Raw genomic sequence first — 23391 nt, 5'->3', positions numbered from 1 at the left:
CCATCTGATGAATGGGCATGTGCCTGAACTCAATTTTATACACTAATTGTAGTCTCACCCATTAATTTCTAATGACCGGTCGGGAACACCACAGGAGTACAAAAGTTAAATAAAACACCCAAAATGTCATTAAAATAATCTAAATGTATTTTGTGTGTTCAGATGCCCTGTGTGGACAAAGTCATGGAACTTTATGACAATCAGATTAAATTAACTACATTTTTCAGAGAGAAAACGTGTAAATCGGAACACAGCAGGTGGGTTGAAGATGCATGGGTTGATGACAATAAATTACTTTGAGGCATTATTTTGTCACGCAAATGGTTCACTTCTGGGTTATTGCAGAGGCAAAACCTAGTTGACATGGCTGGTTATTTAATACATTCATGATGTAACCTACCGAAAATATTAATATGTTAAAATTATAACAAAATTACAGAACCATTCTTAGAAATGTAGTAAACCTAGAGTACGGTGGCCTTCTGGAAAGAGGAAACCCGAAAATAACACGCACTCTCTCTGAATAGAGATGTCACTTAGAAACTACAACAACATTGAGCACTCACCACTTTGAAGACACCTTCGATGTGTTTTGTAGTTAGGTGACAGACTGCCAGTTCGCTAAACAATCGCATAAATCTCAGTACTGGGTGTTTAATGTAGAAAGTTGCAAGGCGGTTGTGGTGCGGCGACAGGAGCGCAAGTTCCGTACGTTCGGTCAATACTACTGCGCCCGGAAAACCCAACCCCGTCCGTCGGGGGAGGGGCGCATGGACCGTAACAAAGCTGGCCACATGCATGGTGCGCTTATAGGACTAAAAACTATAGATACAAGTTCGAAATAAAACAGACACTATAATAATAATGGTGTTTATTAGCTTTGAGACATATAGAAAGGCTTTTCTTTTCAAAACATGACAAAATGAGCGACACAAATCTGCATAAAAAGGATCGGAACTTCGTGATACATTTATCACACAAATATAATCTGTAAGCAACTTTCAATAGGCCTAGACAGCTAGGCTACATCTAATAAAACAAATAAAGATTTAAAACAGGATGTGATGTAATACCGTGTTTTCAAAATAAACGTCTATAAAAAGGCACTTTGGTTGAATGATTTGCAGAGAGCTCTCTTGCGCTCCTGGCTCCAAACATAAAGTTGACAGATTTACAGACGTCTTTTTATGTCTGCAGTGTTCTAGATCATGGTAAATGACAACCACTGAAAATAGAAAAACAGAATAACAACAATACATTAGAACTGGAAAAACAACAACAACTACAACAACAACATAAAAGCTGTCTTTATGAGTTGATTATAAGAGTAAGCTGACGGTTCTCACCTGATGGATATCCAATTCAATAGAGCCAGTATTAGCCGTGTCAATCTTCATGAAGACCCCTGCAGGGTTGAGAGAGAGAGAGAGAGAGAGAGAGAGAGAGAGAGAGAGAGAGAGAGAGAGAGAGAGAGAGAGAGAGAGAGAGAGAGAGAGAGAGAGAGAGAGAGAGAGAGAGAGAGAGGGGTACAGGCATAAGAGAGTCCCAAAACACACACTCTACCCTCTCAGAAGAGAGAAGTCTCCACATGGACCCGACACGGTAAGACAGGAAGAGAACACTGATGACTTTCAGTTGCCTGGATACGGCTATGAATTAAAATATACATTCTGACATATTTACACCCCATAAATCCTATCTGTGGAGAGTCAAACTGTCTGCTTGTAATCCTGAGCTGAAATTACATAGATAAAAGAGAAGAAAAGCATACCCCACACATTAAAAAAAGGTACAATCTTCAATATTTACTGCTGTTACACTCCATGGCCATCTCTCAGCTTTATTGGAAAACAAAGTGCTGCCGTTTGGCTGAAAAACATAAATTCGGGATTGTGGCTTTAAAACAGGACGCCGTTGTACTTACTGAACATCATCTCCAGCCGCATGATGCAGGCGACAAAGTTATCAAAGTCGATGGTCATGTCAGCCTCTCCATACCGAACAACCAGAATCTGGTGGATGGCGTTGTTCAGACTGAAACCTGGTGAGAGATGGAATATTACTGTGGGATCCCAAATGATTGACAGCCTTGATAAAAGATGAGTAATAATAACTGAATTAAATAAACTATTCAAATACTAAGCTATATTTTATGCTTCAATTTGGGGGGTTGCTATTTTATACCAATACAATTGCTCAGAGAAAGAGATTTTGTTTAACAAGTAAAGATTGACACCCTTGAAGATTCTTATAAATACAATAGTGAAAAGTTAAATATTTGGTCCAATATTCATATTGTAGCACGCAATGACTACATCAAGCGTGCGACTCAATAAACGATTTAATTTGTTTCATTTGCAGGTTTTGTTTCACATTATTTTGTGCTCAATATAAATGAATGGTAAATAATGTAATACCGTACTGTATATACTGTACATTTGAGTAATTTAGCAGATGCTCTTATCCAGAGTAACTCACAGTAGACTTAGGGAAAGGGAAAGGGGGGCTACCTAGTCAGTTGTACAACTGAATGCATTCAACTAAAATGTGTCTTCCGCATTTAACACAAACCCAATACCAATATATGGGAGGTCCCAATACCAATATATAATAGCCTAGTGGTTAGAGCGTTGGACTAGCAACCGGAAGGTTGTGAGTTCAAACCCCCGAGCTGACAAGGTACAAATCTGTCGTTTTGCCCCTGAACAGGCAGTTAACCCACTGTTCCCAGGCCGTCATTGAAAATAAGAATATGTTCTTAACTGACTTGCCTGGTTAAATAAAGTTAAAATAAAAATAAAAATATTAAATATATATTTAAAAAATCATGGTATCCAATTGTTTTAGTAGCTACTATCTTGTCTCATCGCTACAACTCCCGTACGGGCTCGGGAGAGACGAAGGTTGAAAGTCATGCGTCCTCCGATACTTCTTAACACAGCGCGCATCCAACCCGGAAGTCAGCCACACCAATGTGTCGGAGGAAACACTGTGCACCTGGCAACCTTGGTTATCACGCACTGCGTCCGGCCCGCCTCAGGAGGCGCTGGTGCGCGATGAGACAAGGACATCCCTACCGGCCAAACCCTCCCTAACCCGGACGACGCTAGGCCAATTGTGCGTCGCCCCACGAACCTCCCGGTCGCGGCCGGTTACGACAGAGCCTGGGCGCTAACCCAGAGTCTCTGGTGGCACAAAATTATGTTTATTTTATGTCCACAAACCTGCATCCTTCAAGGCCATCCTCATTTCTGGGGTACTCATGGTGCCAGAGTTATCCATGTCATTCTTCTTATAAATGGACTAGAGGAAGGAAGGGATGGAGAGAGGGATGGATGACGGGATGGAGAGAGGGATGGAGAGAGGGATGGAGAGAGGGATGGATGACGGTATGGATGACGGGATGGAGGGGGGATAAGGAAGGGATGGAGAGAGGGATGGATGACGGGATAGAGGGGGAATAAGGGGAAGGGATGGATGGAGAGAGGGATGGATGACGGGATAGAGGGGGAATAAGAAAGGGATGGATGACGGGATGGAGGGGGAATAAAGAAGGGATGGATGACGGGATGGAGGAGGAATAAAGAAGGGATGGATGACGGGATAGAGGGGGAATAAAGAAGGGATGGATGATGGGATAGAGGGGGAATAAAGAAGGGATGGATGACGGGATGGAGGAGGAATAAAGAAGGGATGGATGACGGGATAGAGGGGGAATAAAGAAGGGATGGATGACGGGATGGAGGGGGAATAAAGAAGGGATGGATGACGGGATGGAGGGGGAATAAAGAAGGGATGGATGACGGGATGGAGGGGGAATAAAGAAGGGATGGATGACGGGATGGAGGGGGAATAAAGAAGGGATGGATGACGGGATGGAGGGGGAATAAAGAAGGGATGGATGACGGGATGGAGGGGGAATAAAGAAGGGATGGAGAGAGGGATGGATGACGGGATGGAGGAGGAATAAAGAAGGGATGGATGACGGGATAGAGGGGGAATAAAGAAGGGTTATAATCAGATTGCACTGTGTAAAAAACACATTACACTGAACACTGTAAAACACACACTACACTAAAAAATACACACTACAACGTGAACACTGTAAAACACACAATACACTGAACACTAAAACACACACTGTGAACTCTGTAAAACACACTACACTGTAAAACACACATTACATTGCAAAACACACACACACACACACACACACACACACACACACACACACACACACACACACACACACACACACACACACACACACACACACACACACTACACTGAAAAACATACTGTAAACTCTGTAAAACACACATTACACTGTAAAACACACACTACACTGAACACCGTAAAACACACACTACACTGAACTCTGTAAAACACACACTATACTGAACTCTGTAAAACACACACTACACTGTAAAACATGCACTACATTGTAAAACACACACCACACTGAACACCGTAAAACACACACTACACCGTAAATCACACACACTACACTGTAAAACACACACGACACTGAACTCTGTAAAACACACACTACACTGAACTCTGTAAAACACACACTACACTGTGAAACACACACTACACCGTAAAACACACACTACACTGAACACCGTAAAACACACACGACACTGAACTCTGTAAAACACACACTACACTGAACTCTGTAAAACACACACTACACTGTGAAACACACACTACACCGTAAAACACACACTACACTGAACACCGTAAAACACACACTACACTGAACTCTGTAAAACACACACTACACTGTGAAACACACACTACACTGTGAAACACACACTACACTGTAAAACACACACTACACTGTGAAACACACACTACACCGTAAAACACACACTACACTGAACACCGTAAAACACACACTACACGGAACACTGTAAAACACACACTACACTGAAACACACACACTACACTGTAAAACACACACTTCACTGTAAAACACACACTACACTGTAAAACACACACTACACTGAACACTGTAAAACACACACTACACTGTAAAACACACACTACACTGTAAAACACACACTACACTGAACACTGTAAAACACACACTACACTGTAAAACACACACTACACTGAAAAACACACACTACACTGTAAAACACACACTACACTGAACACTGTAAAACACACACTACACTGTAAAACACACACTACACTGTAAAACACACACTACACTGAACACTGTAAAACACACACTACACTGTAAAACACACACTACACTGAAACACACACAGTACACTGTAAAACACACACTACACTGTAAAACACACACTACATTGAACACTGTAAAACACACACTACACTGAACACTGTAAAACACACACTACACTGTAAAACACACACTACACTGTAAAACACACACTACACTGTAAAACACACACTACACTGAACACTGTAAAACACACACTACACCGTAAAACACACATTACATTGAACACTGTAAAACACACACTACACTGAACACCGTAAAACACACACTACACTGAACACTGTAAAACACACACTACACTGTAAAACACACACTACACTGAAACACACACACTACACTGTAAAACACACACTTCACTGTAAAACACACACTACACTGTAAAACACACACTACACTGAACACTGTAAAACACACACTACACTGTAAAACACACACTACACTGTAAAACACACACTACACTGAACACTGTAAAACACACACTACACTGTAAAACACACACTACACTGAAACACACACAGTACACTGTAAAACACACACTACACCGTAAAACACACACTACACTGTAAAACACACACTACACTGTAAAACACACACTACACTCTGAACACTCTGTAAAGTAAACACTCGTATATAGGCTGTCCATTCTTACATAACATAAATAATGCTGCATTAGCTCTGGTCCAAGGGGTTACGTGCAGCTTGCGGACGCTGAAGTTGTACGTAAACGCCATGGATCAGAGCTACCACAGCAGTAACACAAACACTAGAACCTCACCAAGTATCTCTGGATCTTCTTCCACAGTGTCGCAAATTCTCCCAGACCCAGTTGTACGTAAACACCATGGACCAGAGCTACCACAGCAGTAACACAAACACTAGAACCTCACCAAGTATCTCTGGATCTTCTTCCACAGTGTCGCAAATTCTCCCAGACCCAGTTGTCCGTTACCGTTGTCCTGTAGGACGGTTAAGGCTCAACAAGTATCCGCACATCAGCAAGCCCTTAGAAACCAGAACATTCCAAACTAAAAACTTTCATTAGTCACGTCGGGCCTGATTTAGTGTTGAGATGAGTGTGCCCAAGTCACTCATTGAGGTCAATGGGAGACTTGTGTCAAGTTATGTACAGTGTGCAGAACTCAAGCTAGAATACCATTCTAGAATACCATTCTAGATCTAGAATACCATTCTAGATCTAGAATACCATTCTAGAATAACATTCTAGATCTAGAATACCATTCTAGAATAACATTCTAGATCTAGAATACCATTCTAGAATACCATTCTAGATCTAGAATACCATTCTTTGTATAGACAGACACAGTATATAATCATTGTGATGTAGCCATACCTGGGTTCAAATACAAGTGTATTTGAGTATCTGGTACTTAAAATTCCATTTTTTTTGGTGTATTTGTGTATGTTCAGAAAACACAGCCCAAAACAAGTAATTTTATTTGAGTATTTTAACGGTTATTAATTTTTTTTTTTTTTAAATAATAGTTGACCAAATTGTATTTACAATTATTTTCTCAAACTTTTTTCACATGCCATTTTGAAATACCAGGGTTAAACGCACAGGAGTGTGTTTGAGTCGATGTATTTTCCAAATACAAATTCAAATATTAAACTTACTTGTCTTTGCAAATAAAATACATCTGAATACTAACTTTGTGAAAGTACCTGAGACATTGTAAATAGTATTTAAACCCAGGTCTGAATGTAGTGGCACTGTGAAGGCATGTTATTTATTTGATTTTTTTAACCTTTATTTAACCAGGCAAGTCAGTTAAGAACAAATTCTTATTTTCAATGACGGCCTGGGAACAGTGGGTTAACTGCCTGTTCAGTGGCAGAATGACAGATTTGTACCTTGTCAGCTCAGGGGTTTGAACTTGCAACCTTCCGGTTACCAGTCCAACGCTCTAACCACTAGGCTACCTGCCATCCCTACACTCTAACCACTAGGCTACCTGCCGTCCCTACAGTCTAACCACTAGGCTACCTTCCGTCCCTACACTCTAACCACTAGGCTACCTTCCGTCCCTACACTCTAACCACTAGGCTAGGCTACCTGCCGTCCCTACACTCTAACCACTAGGCTACCTGCCGTCCCTACACTCTAACCACTAGGCTACCTGCCGTCCCTACACTCTAAACACTAGACTACCTGCCGCCCTACACACTAACCACTAGACTACCTGCCGCCCCTACACTCTAACCACTAGGCTACCTGCCGTCCCTACACTCTAACCACTAGGCTACCTGCCGTCCCTACACTCTAACCACTAGACTACCTGCCGCCCCTACACTCTAACCACTAGGCTACCTGCCGCCCCTACACTCTAACCACTAGACTACCTGCCGCCCCTACACTCTAACCACTAGGCTACCTGCCGCCCCTACACTCTAACCACTAGGCTACCTGCCGTCCCTACACTCTAACCACTAGGCTACCTGCCGTCCCTACACTCTAACCACTAGGCTACCTGCCGTCCCTACACTCTAACCACTAGGCTACCTGCCGTCCCTACACTCTAACCACTAGACTACCTGCCGCCCCTACACTCTAACCACTAGGCTACCTGCCGTCCCTACACTCTAACCACTAGGCTACCTGCCGTCCCTACACTCTAACCACTAGGCTACCTGCCGTCCCTACACTCTAACCACTAGGCTACCTGCCGTCCCTACACTCTAACCACTAGGCTACCTTCCGTCCCTACACTCTAACCACTAGGCTACCTGCCGTCCTGAAACTCGAACCACTAGGCTACCTGCCATCCCTACACTCTAACCACGAGGCTACCTGACGTCCCTACACTCTAACCACTAGACTACCTGCCGCCCCTACACTCTAACCACTAGACTACCCTAACCACCGCCCCTACACTCTAACCATTAGGCTACCTACCATCCCTACACTCTAACCACTAGGCTAACTGCCGTCCCTACACTCTAACCACTAGGCTACCTGCCGTCCCTACACTCTAACCACTAGGCTACCTGCCATCCCTACACTCTAACCACTAGGCTACCTGCCGTCCCTACACTCTAACCACTAGGCTACCTGCCGTCCCGAAACTCGAACCACTAGGCTACCTGCCATCCCTACACTCTAACCACTAGGCTACCTGCCGTCCCTACACTCTAACCACTAGGCTACCTGCCGTCCCGAAACTCGAACCACTAGGCTACCTGCCATCCCTACACTCTAACCACTAGGCTACCTGCCGTCCCTACACTCTAACCACTAGGCTACCTGCCGTCCCTACACTCGAACCACTAGGCTACCTGCCGTCCCTACACTCTAACCACTAGGCTACCTGCCGTCCCTACACTCTAACCACTAGGCTACCTACCGTCCCTACACTCTAACCACTAGGCTACCTGCCGTCCCTACACTCTAACCACTAGGCTACCTGCCGTCCCTACACTCTAACCACTAGGCTACCTGCCGTCCCTACACTCTAACCACTAGGCTACCTGCCGTCCCTACACTCTAACCACTAGACTACCTGCCGCCCCTACACTCTAACCACTAGGCTACCTGCCGCCCCTACACTCTAACCACTAGGCTACCCTGCCGTCCCTACACTCTAACCACTAGGCTACCTGCCGTCCCTACACTCTAACCACTAGGCTACCTGCCGTCCCTACACTCTAACCACTAGGCTACCTGCCGCCCCTACACTCTAACCACTAGGCTACCTGCCGTCCCTACACTCTAACCACTAGTCTACCTGCCGTCCCTACACTCTAACCACTAGGCTACCTGCCGTCCCTACACTCTAACCACTAGTCTACCTGCCGTCCCTACACTCTAACCACTAGGCTACCTGCCGTTAAGGATACGTCCATGAGATTGACCATGACTCTGGCTGTTTCCAGGCTGAAGCCGTCCGTCTTTATGTCCGTTCCTGTAGAGGAGACATCACAAAGAGTTAGGACTTCCACTCTTCCACTCTCACATGAAATACGAATCATTACGGGATAGAAAGCCTATAGCACTTCACTCACGTTTAGCTATGATTTTGTTGAGAATCGACTGGAGCTCAGCTGCTGAAATCTCCATGTCCTAGAAACAAGTGACAGTCACAAAAATTACAACCCTTATGTAAGGTTCCCCCCACACGGGAGAAGAGACGTTTTCAACAAAATAACAGAAGCCAATCTTGAATTCCAAACGAACAACAACAAAATATTAAAAATATTTTTTAATTTTTTATTAAAGATGGATTATCGCTCCTGATCAAAATGTTGTGAATGATAGATATTCATGTCATAGTCACGAGTCAACTGCATTACCCTCAAAAGTTACTTCAACCAGTGAATGCTAACAATGGCTAGCTATTCAGCCTGTCTGTCTTAATGAGTGTTAGCATGCTAATAGCTAACCCCGCTCACAAACGTTTATACTTTTATTAAGGAGTAGGCAGTAAGTTGATCACGATATCACCAAAGTATGTTGTATTGGACATTTCAAAAAGCATTCCAAGCTAATGTGAAAACAGTCATGTTATTTAGTTTATGAAAATAAACCAGATTTAACACGGGCAACCTTGGGGCTAATTTGAAATGGCCGACAATGGTAGATTTTTTTGGGGGGGGATTTTTGCGTCCGTACCCCAGTAAGACCCACGTGGCCGCAGTGAAGAGGTTTATGTCACAGGGTGGAACTGTTGAGTTGTGAACAGAGCTTCTTTCTCGTTGCCAGGTGTAGTTGATTGTAACTAAGGGTGTGGCTTTCTGTATTTAACCTGTCTGTTTGCTACTCTTCAGCAGATTCCCCATTACTGTGTGTAGGTTGGCGTGCACAGGGAGAACAAGAACGGCGAGAGAAGCAGCTGTGTTGATTGTAAAAGTACAGTGTGTTGTTTCTGTGGTGTGAGTGTCATTGACCCGCTCCACTTCTCCCTGGTCACGCCCTTCTATAAAAAATAAATAAAAAACGAGTGTTGCGCAATACCTCTATAAATGAGTTCCATTTGTTAGACATATTGAATTGGTGATCTGTTTCCAATGTTTTGAAATCGGTCCCGTGATAAAGATATGAAAGATGTGTACGAGAGCTGCTGGGGATTTAAGTACCTGGAGCACCGAAGACAAAATACTGTTGATGATATGTGTGTATTTTATTTCCATGCTCCGCCCCTTTAAGAACATGTTTTATTTTAGTCCTGTATTTAAAAAAAGGTTGCGATTGTCACGGTGACAGAAATCAGGTGTGTGTAAACATCCCACGTGACCTACACTCACGACTGAAGCCTTTTTCCCCCCTCAGTGATAACGGTTAGTAAAACTCACTTTTCCAGCTAGCTTGGCGAACAGACCTCTGAACCCAGCATCAACCTCCGCTTCAGACACAGTGTCCTGGGGAAATAGGAGTGAAAAACACTTATAGCACATTGATAAGTCACAGGGTATGCTATAGTAGTGATAGGATAAGTCACAGGGTATGCTATTGTAGTGATAGGATAAGTCACAGGGTATGCTGTAGTAGTGATAGGATAAGTCACAGGGTATGCTATAGTAGTGATAGGATAAGTCACAGGGTATGCTATAGTAGTGATAGGATAAGTCACAGGGTATGCTATAGTAGTGATAGGATAAGTCACAGGGTATGCTATAGTAGTGATAGGATAAGTCACAGGGTATGCTATAGTAGTGATAGGATAAGTCACAGGGTATGCTATAGTGATAGGATAAGTCACCGGGTATAGTAGTGATAGGACAAGTCACAGGGTATGCTATTGTAGTGATAGGATAAGTCACAGGGTATGCTGTAGTAGTGATAGGATAAGTCACAGGGTACGGAACAGTAGTGATATGATAAGTCACAGGGTATAGTAGTGATAGGATAAGTCACAGGGTATAGAAGTGGTAGGATAAGACACAGGGTATAGTAGTGGTAGGATACGTCACAGGGTATGCTGTAGTAGTGATAGGATAAGGCACAGGGTATGCTATAGTAGTGATAGGATAAGTCACAGGGTATGCTGTAGTAGTGATAGGATAAGACACAGGGTATGCTATAGTGATAGGATAAATCACAGGGTACGGAACAGTAGTGATAGGATAAGTCACAGGGTATAGTAGTGATAGGATAAGTCACAGGGTATAGTAGTGATAGGATAAGTCACAGGGTATAGTAGTGATAGGATAAGTCACAGGGTATAGTAGTGATAGGATAAGTCACAGGGTATAGTAGTGATAGGACAAGTCACAGGGTACGGGACAGTAGTGATAGGATAAGTCACAGGGTATGCTGTAGTAGTGATAGGATAAGTCACAGGGTATGCTGTAGTAGTGATAGGATAAGACACAGGGTATAGTAGTGATAGGATAAGACACAGGGTATAGTAGTGATAGGATAAATCACAGGGTATGCTGTAGTAGTGATAGGATAAGTCACAGGGTATGCTGTAGTAGTGATAGGATAAGACACAGGGTATAGTAGTGATAGGATAAGACACAGGGTATGCTATAGTAGTGATAGGATAAGTCACAGGGTATGCTATAGTAGTGATAGGATAAGACACAGGGTATGCTATAGTGATAGGATAAGTCACAGGGTATGCTGTAGTAGTGATAGGATAAGACACAGGGTATGCTATAGTAGTGATAGGATAAGTCACAGGGTATGCTGTAGTAGTGATAGGATAAGTCACAGGGTATGCTGTAGTAGTGATAGGATAAGTCACAGGGTATGCTGTAGTAGTGATAGGATAAGTCACAGGGTATGCTGTAGTAGTGATAGGATACGTCACACGGTATTGTAGTGATAGGATAAGACACAGGGTATGCTATAGTAGTGTAAGGAAGTCCCCCTGTATTGGACAAAAATGAATGGCAAGTCATTGGCATCGGACAAACCATATACACATTGGCCAATACCACCCAATTCGGCGTTGATTCATGCAAAGTGTATTGCAAATGCCATATGGCAATTGCCAGTTGTAACACTTTAAAAATTCAACAGGGGGCAAATGCGCTCCACCGGGGTTTTTCATATTGGATATGTAACCCAAGTCAATGTCCAAAAGTAAAAATTTTTTCAAAAACTTATCACCCCTTAAAAAAGTGCTTTCTGGACCGTTTTTCGAAATTCTTTCGATTTTTTTGTCAATTACACATGTGTAAGAACTGTATGAATATACTTTTGTCCAATTTTATTATCATAATTTTTTTTTTTTTTTTTACATGCGCATAAGGAATATGTTTTGTCCAATTCCAATATGATTTCATAGGAAGTCAAAAGTCAAAAGTCAAAAATGTCAAAATTTTGTAAAAAACTTCACACACCCTTAAAAAAGTGCTTTCTGGACCGTTTTTCGAAATTCTTTCGATTTTTTGTCAATTACACATGTGTAAGAACTGTATGAATATACTTTTGTCCAATTTTATTATCATAATTTTTTTTTTTTTTTACATGCGCATAAGGAATATGTTTTGTCCAATTTCAATATGATTTCATAGGAAGTCAAAAGTCAAAAGTCAAAAATGTCAAAATTTTGTAAAAAACTTCACACACCCTTAAAAAAGTGCTTTCTGGACCGTTTTTCGAAATTCTTTCGATTTTTTGTCAATTACACATGTGTAAGAACTGTATGAATATACTTTTGTCCAATTTTATTATCATATTTTTTATATATATTTTTAAATTGTGCATAAGGATTTTTTGTGGGCCAAATGACGTAAGAAATTTGACATGCTCAAAAATCCTGCAGAAATGCAAAATTGACTGGCCTAATGAACTCGGGATGGCCGGGCAGTGATAGTTGTTCCTTTCCATCACTCGTTGTGTTGACTTCATCATGTCCATTTTGTGATGTTTTTCACTATATAATCATATTGCAAGTGCACGTGCATTTGCAATATGTTTCAATGTGCATTTACCATATGAAATTTGACCTTGCTCAAAAATGCAAAATTGACTGGTCTGATGAACACAGGATGGCCGAGCAGTGATAGTTGTACATTTCCATCACTCGTTGTGTTGATTTCATCATCTCCGTTAGGTGATGTTGTTTCACTATAGAATCATATTGTAAGTGCACGTGCATTTGCAATATGTTTCAATGTGCATTTACCATATGAAATTTGACCTTGCTCAAAAATGCAAAATTGACTGGTCTGATGAACACAGGATGGCCGAGCAGTGAGAGTTGTACCTTTCCATCACTCGTTGTGTTGATTTCATCATGTCCATTTGTTTATGTTTTCTCACTTTTGCAAAGTCACTGTGCATTTGCAATATGGTTCAATGGGCAGGTACCATCACGAATTTGTCATGCTATAAAAATCCTGCAGGAATGTGAAATTGACTGGCCTGATGAACACAGGATGGCCTGGCAGTGATAGTTGTATCTTTCCATCACTCGTTGTGTTGATTTCATTATCTCCGTTAGGTGATTTTTTTCACTATAGAATCATATTGTAAGTGCACGTGCATTTGCAATATGTTTCAATGTGCATTTACCATATGAAATTTGACATGCTCAAAAATGCAAAATTGACTGGTCTGATGAACACAGGATGGCTGAGCAGTGATAGTTGTACATTTCCATCACTCGTTGTGTTGATTTCATTATCTCCGTTAGGTGATTTTTTTCACTATAGAATCATATTGCAAGTGCACGCGCATTTGCAATATGTTTCAATGTGCATTTACCATATGAAATTTGACATGCTCAAAAATGCAAAATTGACTGGTCTGATGAACACAGGATGGCCGAGCAGTGATAGTTGTACATTTCCATCACTCGTTGTGTTGATTTCATCATGTCCATTTGTTTATGTTTTCTCACTTTTGCAAAGTCACTGTGCATTTGCAATATGGTTCAATGGGCAGGTACCATCACGAATTTGTCATGCTATAAAAATCCTGCAGGAATGTGAAATTGACTGGCCCGATGAACTCGGCATGGCTGGGCAGTGATTCTGGTTCATCTCAATGGCTCGTTAGGGTTGATTTCAGAATGTCACTTTTGGTGATGGTACCTCACCGTTTAAACATATTGCTAATGTACAAAAGTCAACTAGCAAGTCAGTGTCCACCAGTCAATTAGATGTCATTCTGACACCAAACTGATACAAATTGACACTAAACCCACTTTTTCCAACCTGTTTAGTAGCCAACTATCACACACTTCAGAGCTGGCCCAAAATTCACAACGCCTTTGGTTCAAACCATAAAAAAACCATAAAACATGTAGTTACGTTCTAGCTGCGGGTCCATTTCTTATGTTACGTGTAGGCCTATCTGAGGCGACCCCGAATCCTAAGTTTCGGCTCGATCGGTCATTTGGTGTCCGAGCAAAACCCTAATTGGTGCTGAAAATCCACTTTTTTCCATGACTTGCTACGGGGTCCTTGAATGAGCTATCGGACAGAAACGTTGGGGTCTGTCTATATGGGCCGACGGTCGCAATGCACCTAGTCTTGTGTCTCTGAGACATTTCTAAATGTCGCCATTTTCGTAATGGTCAAAATGAATTGAAGTCATTGCAAATGTACGAAGCTGTTTCTCGGTCCGAGAACCGTCTAGAGCCACGTAACTCACCACGCACTATCGACCTGAGGTCTAGAACAGGATTCTAAAGTTTCGGAACTCTAGGTCTGACGGTTCTTTTAGCTCGAACAAAGCTAACTATTGGAGGCACTGTCTGTCTCTACAAACCCCAATACGTCCCTCCTTCCAAGTTGTGTGTCTGTGTGATTTAGTTTTCCTTTGAAATTTTATGGGAAAAATGACTGATTTACAGTTCATGGGGGTTGCCTAATCACACATATGAAGTTTTGGACAGATCTGACTTTTTTAACCCCTCGAAACAGCCCCTGAGACACCAATTAAGGCACTTCCGGTTGTCACAGGAAGCTATAAGTCAACACATATCCTCACTGGGCTATGCTTTTACAGAATCCTGAGTTTTAAGTCCTTACGTTAAGAATTGACTGATTTACACAGGGTTGAATGCACTATGTCTATCAAACTGCAGGCAGGTAATGGAAAAACACTTTTAGGGTGATTTTAACCACTTCCGGTTGGTCCAGGAAGCTTAGAATCAACACAGGTAGACCTCATACTGGCCTGATGGACTGTCATCAAAGACAGGTTCATACGGCATTCATAACCCATATAGACTTCAGGTTGAATTTAGGGGTTCAGGCAATGTATTCCTATGGGGAGAGAAGTCAATGCAAACTCTTTGAAGTAAACACCTTCTTTTAACTATTAAGGGTTAATGCCACACGGTCAAGGTTAGGCTTGCACGGATCGGAAGGACCTTAGGAACGTACCTGAGGTCGAATTGTGCTTCTCACCCTAACGGTTCTCTCACTGTCACCCAAAAGCAAATGACGTTGTGGGGCAGGCTTCATTTTGGGCCTACTTTTCTAATGGTCGCTGCGCTCAGACCGAGCGAGCTACGGTCAAGCGGGATATCTCGTTGAACTCGGCACGGCCTAGAGATTATGTTTATGCCATTGCCTGCTCTCTGTGTCTTTGAGAACCGCACTTTTCACTCCAGCCTTGCTGTGTGTGCGTGTGAGAGCTTTTCTTTGACATCTGTTGGGAGAAATGACTGATTTACAGTTCATGAGGGTTACCTAGTCACACATATGAAGTTTTGAAAAGATCTGACCTTTTTAACCCTTGGAAACTGCCACTGTGACATCATTAAAGGCACTTCCGGTTGGCACAGGAAGCTATAAGTAAACCCATGTCTTGATTGACATAGAAACTTACAGAATCCTGAGTTTTAAGTCTTTAAGTTAAGAATTGACTGATCTACGATCTACACAGGGTTGAATGTAGTCATTTTCACCTTTGAAGGTTATGTACATCAAAACACCTTTTGGGTCAATTTAACCACTTCCGGTTGCTTCAGGAAGCTTAGAATCGGCACAGGTAGACCTCATAGTGAGCTGATGGACTGTCATAGAAGACAGGTTCATAAGGCATTCATAACCCACATAGGCCTCAGGTTGAATTTAGAGGTGCAGGCAATGTATTCCTATGGGGAGAGAAGTCAATGCAAACTGTTTGAAGTAAACACCTTATTTTAACTGTTAAGGGTTAATGCCACATGGTCAAGGTTAGGCTTGCACGGATCGGGAGGACCTCAGGAACGTACCTGAGGTCGAATTGTGCTTCTCACCCTAACGGTTCTCTCACTGTCACCCAAAAGCAAATGACATTGAGGGCCAGCCTTCCTTTTGCGCCTTCTTTTTTTCAAGGTCGCTGCACTCAGAGCGAGCTACGGTCAAGCGGGGCGTCTCGTTGAACTCTGCACAGCCTGGAGACTATGGTGATGCCATTTTTTGTGTTGATTTCAGAATGCCATTTTGGTGATGGTCCCTCTCCGTTTAAACATATTGCTAATGTACAAAAGTCAACTAGCAAGTCAGTGTCCACCAGTCAATTAGATGTCATTCTGACACCAAACTGATACCAATTGACACCAAACCCACTTTTTCCAACTCATTTAGAAGCCAACTATCACATATGTCAGAGCAGGCCCATAATTCACAGCGCCATTAGTTTAAAACATAATAAAAACGTAAAACACATAGTTACGTTCTAGCTGCGGGTCCAGGTCAGACATTATGTGAAGGCCTATGTGAGGCGACCCGAATCCCGAGTTTCGGCTCAATAGGTCCTTCGGTGCCCGAGTAAAACCCTAATTGGTGCTGAAAATCCAATTTTTTCAATGCCTTGCTATGGGGTCCTTGAATGAGCTATCGGACCGAAACGTTGGGGTCCGTCTCTATGGCCCGAGCCGGTTTCAATGCACCTAGTCTTGTGTCTCTGAGACTTTTCTAAATGTCGCCATTTTTGTAATGGTCAAAATGAATTGAAGTCATTGCAAATGTACGAGGCTATTTCTCGGTCCGAGAACCTTCTAGAGCCACCTAACTCACCACGCACTATCGACCCGAGGTCTAGAACAGGTTTCTAAAGTTTGAACTCTAGGTCTGACGGTTCTTTTTAGCTCGAACAAAGCTAACTATTGGAGGCACTGTCTGTCTCTACAACCCCCAATACGTCCCTCCTTCCAAGTTGTGTGTCTGTGTGATTTAGTTTTCCTTTGAAATTTTATGGGAAAAATGATTGATTTACAGTTCATGGGGGTTGCCTAATCACACATATGAAGTTTTGGACAGATCTGACTTTTTAACCCCTCGAAACAGCCCCTGAGACACCAATTAAGGCACTTCCGGTTGTCACAGGAAGCTATAAGTCAACACATATCCTCACTGGGCTATGCTTTTACAGAATCCTGAGTTTTAAGTCCTTACGTTAAGAATTGACTGATTTACACAGGGTTGAATGCACTATGTCTATCAAACTGCAGGCAGGTAATGGAAAAACACTTTTAGGGTGATTTTAACCACTTCCGGTTGGTCCAGGAAGCCTAGAATCAACACAGGTAGACCTCATACTGGCCTGATGGACTGTTATCAAAGACAGGTTCATACGGCATTCATAACCCATATAGACTTCAGGTTGAATTTAGGGGTGCAGGCAATGTATTCCTATGGGGAGAGAAGTCAATGCAAACTATTTGAAGTAAACACCTTCTTTTAACTATTAAGGGTTAATGCCACACGGTCAACGTTAGGCTTGCACGGATCGGAAGGACCTTAGGAACGTACCTGAGGTCGAATTGTGCTTCTCACCCTAACGGTTCTCTCACTGTCACCCAAAAGCAAATGACGTTGTGGGGCAGGCTTCATTTGGGCCTACTTTTCTAATGGTCGCTGCGCTCAGACCGAGCGAGCTACGGTCAAGCGGGATATCTCGTTGAACTCGGCACGGCCTAGACATTATGTTTATGCCATTGCCTGCTCTCTGTGTCTTTAAGAACCACACTTTTTCACTCCATCCTTGCTGTGTGTGCGTGTGAGAGCTTTTCTTTGACATCTGCTGGGAGAAATGACTGATTTACAGTTTAGGAGGGTTACCTGGTCACACATATGAAGTTTTGGAGAGATGTGACTTTTCTAACCCTTCAAAACAGACAGTGTGACCCAATTAAAGGCACTTCCGGTTGGCACAGGAAGCTATAAGTAAACACATGTCTTGATTGACATAAACACTTACAGAATCCTGAGTTTTAAGTCTTTAAGTTAAGAATTGACTGATCTATGATCTACACAGTGTTGAATGCAGTCATTTTCACCTTTGAAGGTTATGTACATCAAAACTCCTTTTGGGTCAATCTAACCACTTCCGGTTGCTCCAGGAAGCTTAGAATCGACACAGGTAGACCTCATAGTGGTCTGATGGACTGTCATAGAAGACAGGTTCATAAGGCATTCATAACCCACATAGGCTTCAGGTTGAATTTAGAGGTGCAGGCAATGTATTCCTATGGGGAGAGAAGTCAATGCAAACTCTTTGATGTAAACACCTTCTTTTAACTGTTAAGGGTTAATGCCACAGGGTCAAGGTTAGGCTTGCATGGATCGGGAGGACCTTAGGAACGTACCCGAGGTCGAATTGTGCTTCTCACCCTAACGGTTCTCTCACTGTCACCCAAAAGCAAATGACATTGAGGGCCAGGCTTCATTTTGGTTCTGCTTTTTTCAAGGTCACTGCACTCAGAGCGAGCTACGGTCAAGCGGGGCGTCTCGTTGAACTCGGCACAGTCTGGAGACTATGGTGATGCCATTTTTTGTGTTGATTTCAGAATGCCATTTTGGTGATGGTCCCTCTCCGTTTAAACATATTGCAAATGTACAAAAGTCAACTAGCAAGTCAGTGTCCATCAGTCAATTAGATGTCATTTTGACACCAAACTGATACCAATTGACACCAAACCCACTTTTTCCAACTCATTTAGAAGCCAACTATCATATATGTCAGAGCAGGCCCATAATTCACAGCGCCATTAGTTTAAAACATAATAAAACGTAAAACACATAGTTACGTTCTAGCTGCGGGTCCAGGTCGGACATTATGTGAAGGCCTATGTGGGCGACCCCGAATCCCGAGTTTCGGCTCGATAGGTCCTTCGGTGCCCGAGTAAAACCCTAATTGGTGCTGAAAATCCACTTTTTCCATGCCTTGCTATGGGGTCCTTGAATGAGCTATCGGACCGAAACGTTGGGGTCCGTCTCTATGGGCCGAGCCGGTTTCAATGCACCTAGTCTTGTGTCTCTGAGACTTTTCTAAATGTCGCCATTTTCGTAATGGTCAAAATGAATTGAAGTCATTGCAAATGTACGAGGCTATTTCTCGGTCCGAGAACCTTCTAGAGCCACCTAACTCACCACGCACTATCGACCCGAGGTCTAGAACAGGTTTCTAAAGTTTCGAACTCTAGGTCTGACGGTTCTTTTTAGCTCGAACAAAGCTAACTATTGGAGGCACTGTCTGTCTCTACAAACCCCAATACGTCCCTCCTTCCAAGTTGTGTGTCTGTGTGATTTAGTTTTCCTTTGAAATTTTATGGGAAAAATGACTGATTTACAGTTCATGGGGGTTGCCTAATCACACATATGAAGTTTTGGACAGATCTGACTTTTTTAACCCCTCGAAACAGCCCCTGAGACACCAATTAAGGCACTTCCGGTTGTCACAGGAAGCTATAAGTCAAAACATATCCTCACTGGGCTATGCTTTTACAGAATCCTGAGTTTTAAGTCCTTACGTTAAGAATTGACTGATTTACACAGGGTTGAATGCACTATGTCTATCAAACTGCAGGCAGGTAATGGAAAAACACTTTTAGGGTGATTTTAACCACTTCCGGTTGGTCCAGGAAGCTTAGAATCAACACAGGTAGACCTCACACTGGCCTGATGGACTGTTACCAAAGACAGGTTCATACGGCATTCATAACCCATATAGACTTCAGGTTGAATTTAGGGGTAAAGGCAATGTATTCCTATGGGGAGAGAAGTCAATGCAAACTCTTTGAAGTAAACACCTTCTTTTAACTATTAAGGGTTAATGCCACACGGTCAACGTTAGGCTTGCACGGATCGGAAGGACCTTAGGAACGTACCTGAGGTCGAATTGTGCTTCTCACCTAACGGTTCTCTCACTGTCACCCAAAAGCAAATGACGTTGTGGGGCAGGCTTCATTTGGGCCTAATTTTCTAATGGTCGCTGCGCTTAGACCGAGCGAGCTACGGTCAAGCGGGATATCTCGTTGAACTCGGCACAGCCTAGAGATTATTATGTTTATGCCATTGCCTGCTCTCTGTGTCTTTGAGAACCGCACTTTTCACTCCATCCTTGCTGTGTGTGCGTGTGAGAGATTTTCTTTGACATCTGTTGGGAGAAATGACTGATTTACAGTTCATGAGGGTTACCTAGTCACACATATGAAGTTTTGAAAAGATCTGACCTTTTTAACCCATGGAAACTGCCACTGTGACACCATTAAAGGCACTTCCGGTTGGCACAGGAAGCTATAAATAAACTCATATCATGATTGGGGTATGCCTTTACAGAATCCTGAGTTTTAAGTCTTTACGTTAAGAACTGAGTTATTTACGGAGGGTTTAGTGAGTGTGTGTTATTTCAGAAAATCATAGAAAATCACAGAAATCTCGCAGAGCTCCGCAGCACACTTTAAAAAGATTCGTAAGAACAACCTGCAACTGGATCTGTAACCGTTGAAAAAAAAAACACCTATCCGTGAACATCACCAAGGTGTCGTTGTACGATTTCTCTTAAATGACGATAGATAAATGGCTGGTTCTTTTTTATTGACACCGGAGGCTCCTTGACTTTGACGTGAAGTGGAAAAATAATTTCTCTATTTTCATTTTGGACCTTTAATCCCAGATAAATGGCCATAACTCAAAAACCGTTGAGGCCTAGACGCCATCTTGTTCGGGGCCAACTGCCCATTATGCCGCCCCTACGCTCACCGAGTTTCGGCTTCTAAATATTTTCAGTTTTCGAGATAAGGCCCCGTCGTGAATCGTGATGTTTTGTAGCAATAGCCATATGATTGCTTATGCCCTCTTGTGGGAATTTCCGGGACATGGGAAAAATGACATAAATCTTATTATTTTTGTAAACGGAAACCGAATGTCCGACAACGTTCATTTGATGACTTCCTGGTAGGTCCGGCCCTGCCGCTCGGCCCGACGCCGTCCGCAAATTTTACAAACGATTTCGGACGTCTAGTAAGGGACCGTACATTTGCAATATGGACTTTCTCACTAACCATACAGGTACTGCCGAATTCTTCCCTTAAGGTATGATAGGATAAGTCACAGGGTATGCTATAGTAGTGATAGGATAAGTCACAGGGTATGCTGTAGTAGTGATAGGATAAGTCACAGGGTATGCTATAGTAGTGATAGGATAAGTCACAGGGTATGCTGTAGTAGTGATAGGATAAGTCACAGGGTATGCTATAGTAGTGATAGGATAAGTCACAGGGTATAGTAGTGATAGGATAAATCACAGGGTATGCTGTAGTAGTGATAGGATAAGTCACAGGGTATGCTGTAGTAGTGATAGGATAAGACACAGGGTATAGTAGTGATAGGATAAGACACAGGGTATGCTATAGTAGTGATAGGATAAGTCACAGGGTATGCTATACTAGTGATAGGATAAGTCACAGGGTATGCTGTAGTAGTGATAGGATAAGTCACAGGGTATGCTATAGTAGTGATAGGATAAGTCACAGGGTATGCTATAGTAGTGATAGGATAAGTCACAGGGTATGCTATAGTAGTGATAAGATAAGTCACAGGGTATGCTATAGTAGTGATAGGATAAGTCACAGGGTATGCTGTAGTAGTGATAGGATAAGTCACAGGGTATGCTATAGTAGTGATAGGATAAGTCACAGAGTATGCTATAGTAGTGATAGGATAAGTCACAGGGTATGCTATAGTAGTGATAGGATAAGTCACAGGGTATAGTAGTGATAGTGTGATTTGGTTCCTTACATTGTCTAGTTTAGCCTCTACACGGTCTTCACATTGGCTGTGGAACAGAGAAATAAACACATTAAACACATATACAATTGTTGCTCAACTACATTTTGGGATTTAGAGGTAATATGTGGTTTAGTATGGTACTCTGCGTCACTGCTGCATTGCTCCAGACCACCACACGGGGGAGTTAGAGCACTGGTTATGCTTTTGGGTCCCAAGGCACTAACTGACAACGAATGAATGGGAAACGTAAACCAAATAGAAACTGATAATTGTGCACGACTTCAAAATTGAATTTCAATGAATTGAATGATGAGGATGAAGAAGGTGATTGAATTTAGAACAATAGTGTGAGAATTGGTCTTCCTCTGTCCTGCACGCGCACACACCTGGAAAAACACTTATTTATTTCTACTTGTCAGTATTATTTACTAAAACTGTTGTTCCACTAAGGTTTTTATTCTAAGAGAAATGAAAATGTTCAATTATATTCCACGATATTCTTACGTTATATGTGTTGACTAAATATTTACAAGTGATGTCTGCTAAATAATCAAGATGATGGCACAGTCATATAGCCTCAGCACCTACATAAAGCTGAGTGACTCAGTCATAGAGCCTCGGCACCTACATAAAGCTGAGTGACTCAGTCATATAGCCTCACCTACGTAAAGCTGAGTGACTCAGTCATATAGCCTCACCTACATAAAGCTGAGTGACTCAGTCATATAGCCTCACCTACATAAAGCTGAGTGACTTAGGCATATAGCCTCACCTACATAAAGCTGAGTGACTCAGGGATATAGCCTCACCTACGTAAAGCTGAGTGACTCAGTCATATAGCCTCACCTACATAAAGCTGAGTGACTCAGTCATATAGCCTCAGCACCTACATAAAGCTGAGTGACTCAGTCATATAGCCTCGACACCTACATAAAGCTGAGTGACTCAGTCATATAGCCTCACCTACATAAAGCTGAGTGACTCAGTCATATAGCCTCGGCACCTACATAGAGCTGAGTGACTCAGTCATATGGCCTCACCTACATAGAGCTGAGTGACTCAGTCATATAGCCACGGCACCTACATAGAGCTGAGTGACTCAGTCATATGGCCTCACCTACATAAAGCTGAGTGACTCAGTCATACAGCCTCACCTACATAAAGCTGAGAGACTCAGTCATATAGCCTCACCTACATAGAGCTGAGTGACTCAGTCA

General features: G+C 42.6%; 2 protein-coding genes and 1 long non-coding RNA gene across 15 annotated transcripts in view; all 3 read right to left on the bottom strand.

The window, feature by feature from the left end:
• LOC118376417 (calpain-1 catalytic subunit-like) overlaps positions 1–720 on the bottom strand; it is a 65530-nt gene extending 64810 nt beyond the window's left edge. For all 7 annotated transcript variants that reach the window (XR_008136438.1, XM_052518577.1, XM_052518578.1 and 4 more), the window contains exon 1: positions 567–720. The gene's annotated coding sequence lies outside the window, so the exon portion shown is untranslated. The remainder of the gene's footprint in view (positions 1–566) is intronic.
• A 136-nt stretch (positions 721–856) lies between these two features.
• Positions 857–23391, bottom strand: part of LOC118376416 (calpain-2 catalytic subunit-like) — a 96912-nt gene continuing 74377 nt past the window's right edge. The window contains exons 12-20 of the mRNA XM_052518303.1: positions 22184–22220; positions 10562–10627; positions 9275–9332; positions 9110–9174; positions 6142–6210; positions 3225–3303; positions 1925–2041; positions 1347–1405; positions 857–1225 (exon numbers count right to left, since the gene is read on the bottom strand). Coding sequence (XP_052374263.1) covers positions 1202–1225; positions 1347–1405; positions 1925–2041; positions 3225–3303; positions 6142–6210; positions 9110–9174; positions 9275–9332; positions 10562–10627; positions 22184–22220 — 574 coding nt within the window. The 3' untranslated portion in view covers positions 857–1201. The remainder of the gene's footprint in view (positions 1226–1346; positions 1406–1924; positions 2042–3224; positions 3304–6141; positions 6211–9109; positions 9175–9274; positions 9333–10561; positions 10628–22183; positions 22221–23391) is intronic.
• Positions 7446–9102, bottom strand: LOC127929985 (uncharacterized). Of its 7 annotated transcripts, none has more exons than XR_008136446.1 (4): positions 8934–9102; positions 8261–8612; positions 7648–8031; positions 7446–7583 (listed from the first exon to the last, which is right to left on the bottom strand). It is a non-coding gene; the product is annotated as an uncharacterized LOC127929985 (long non-coding RNA). The 7 variants fall into 7 exon arrangements; XR_008136449.1 differs by having other exon boundaries at positions 7680–8031; XR_008136447.1 differs by lacking the exon at positions 7446–7583 and having other exon boundaries at positions 7592–8031; positions 8261–8324; positions 8357–8612.

Source organism: Oncorhynchus keta, chromosome 5, assembly GCF_023373465.1.
Source record: "Oncorhynchus keta strain PuntledgeMale-10-30-2019 chromosome 5, Oket_V2, whole genome shotgun sequence".
Classification (NCBI taxonomy): Eukaryota; Metazoa; Chordata; class Actinopteri; order Salmoniformes; family Salmonidae; genus Oncorhynchus; species Oncorhynchus keta.
Note: the sequence above shows the minus strand (reverse complement) of the source record. Positions and strands in the feature narration are given on the sequence as shown.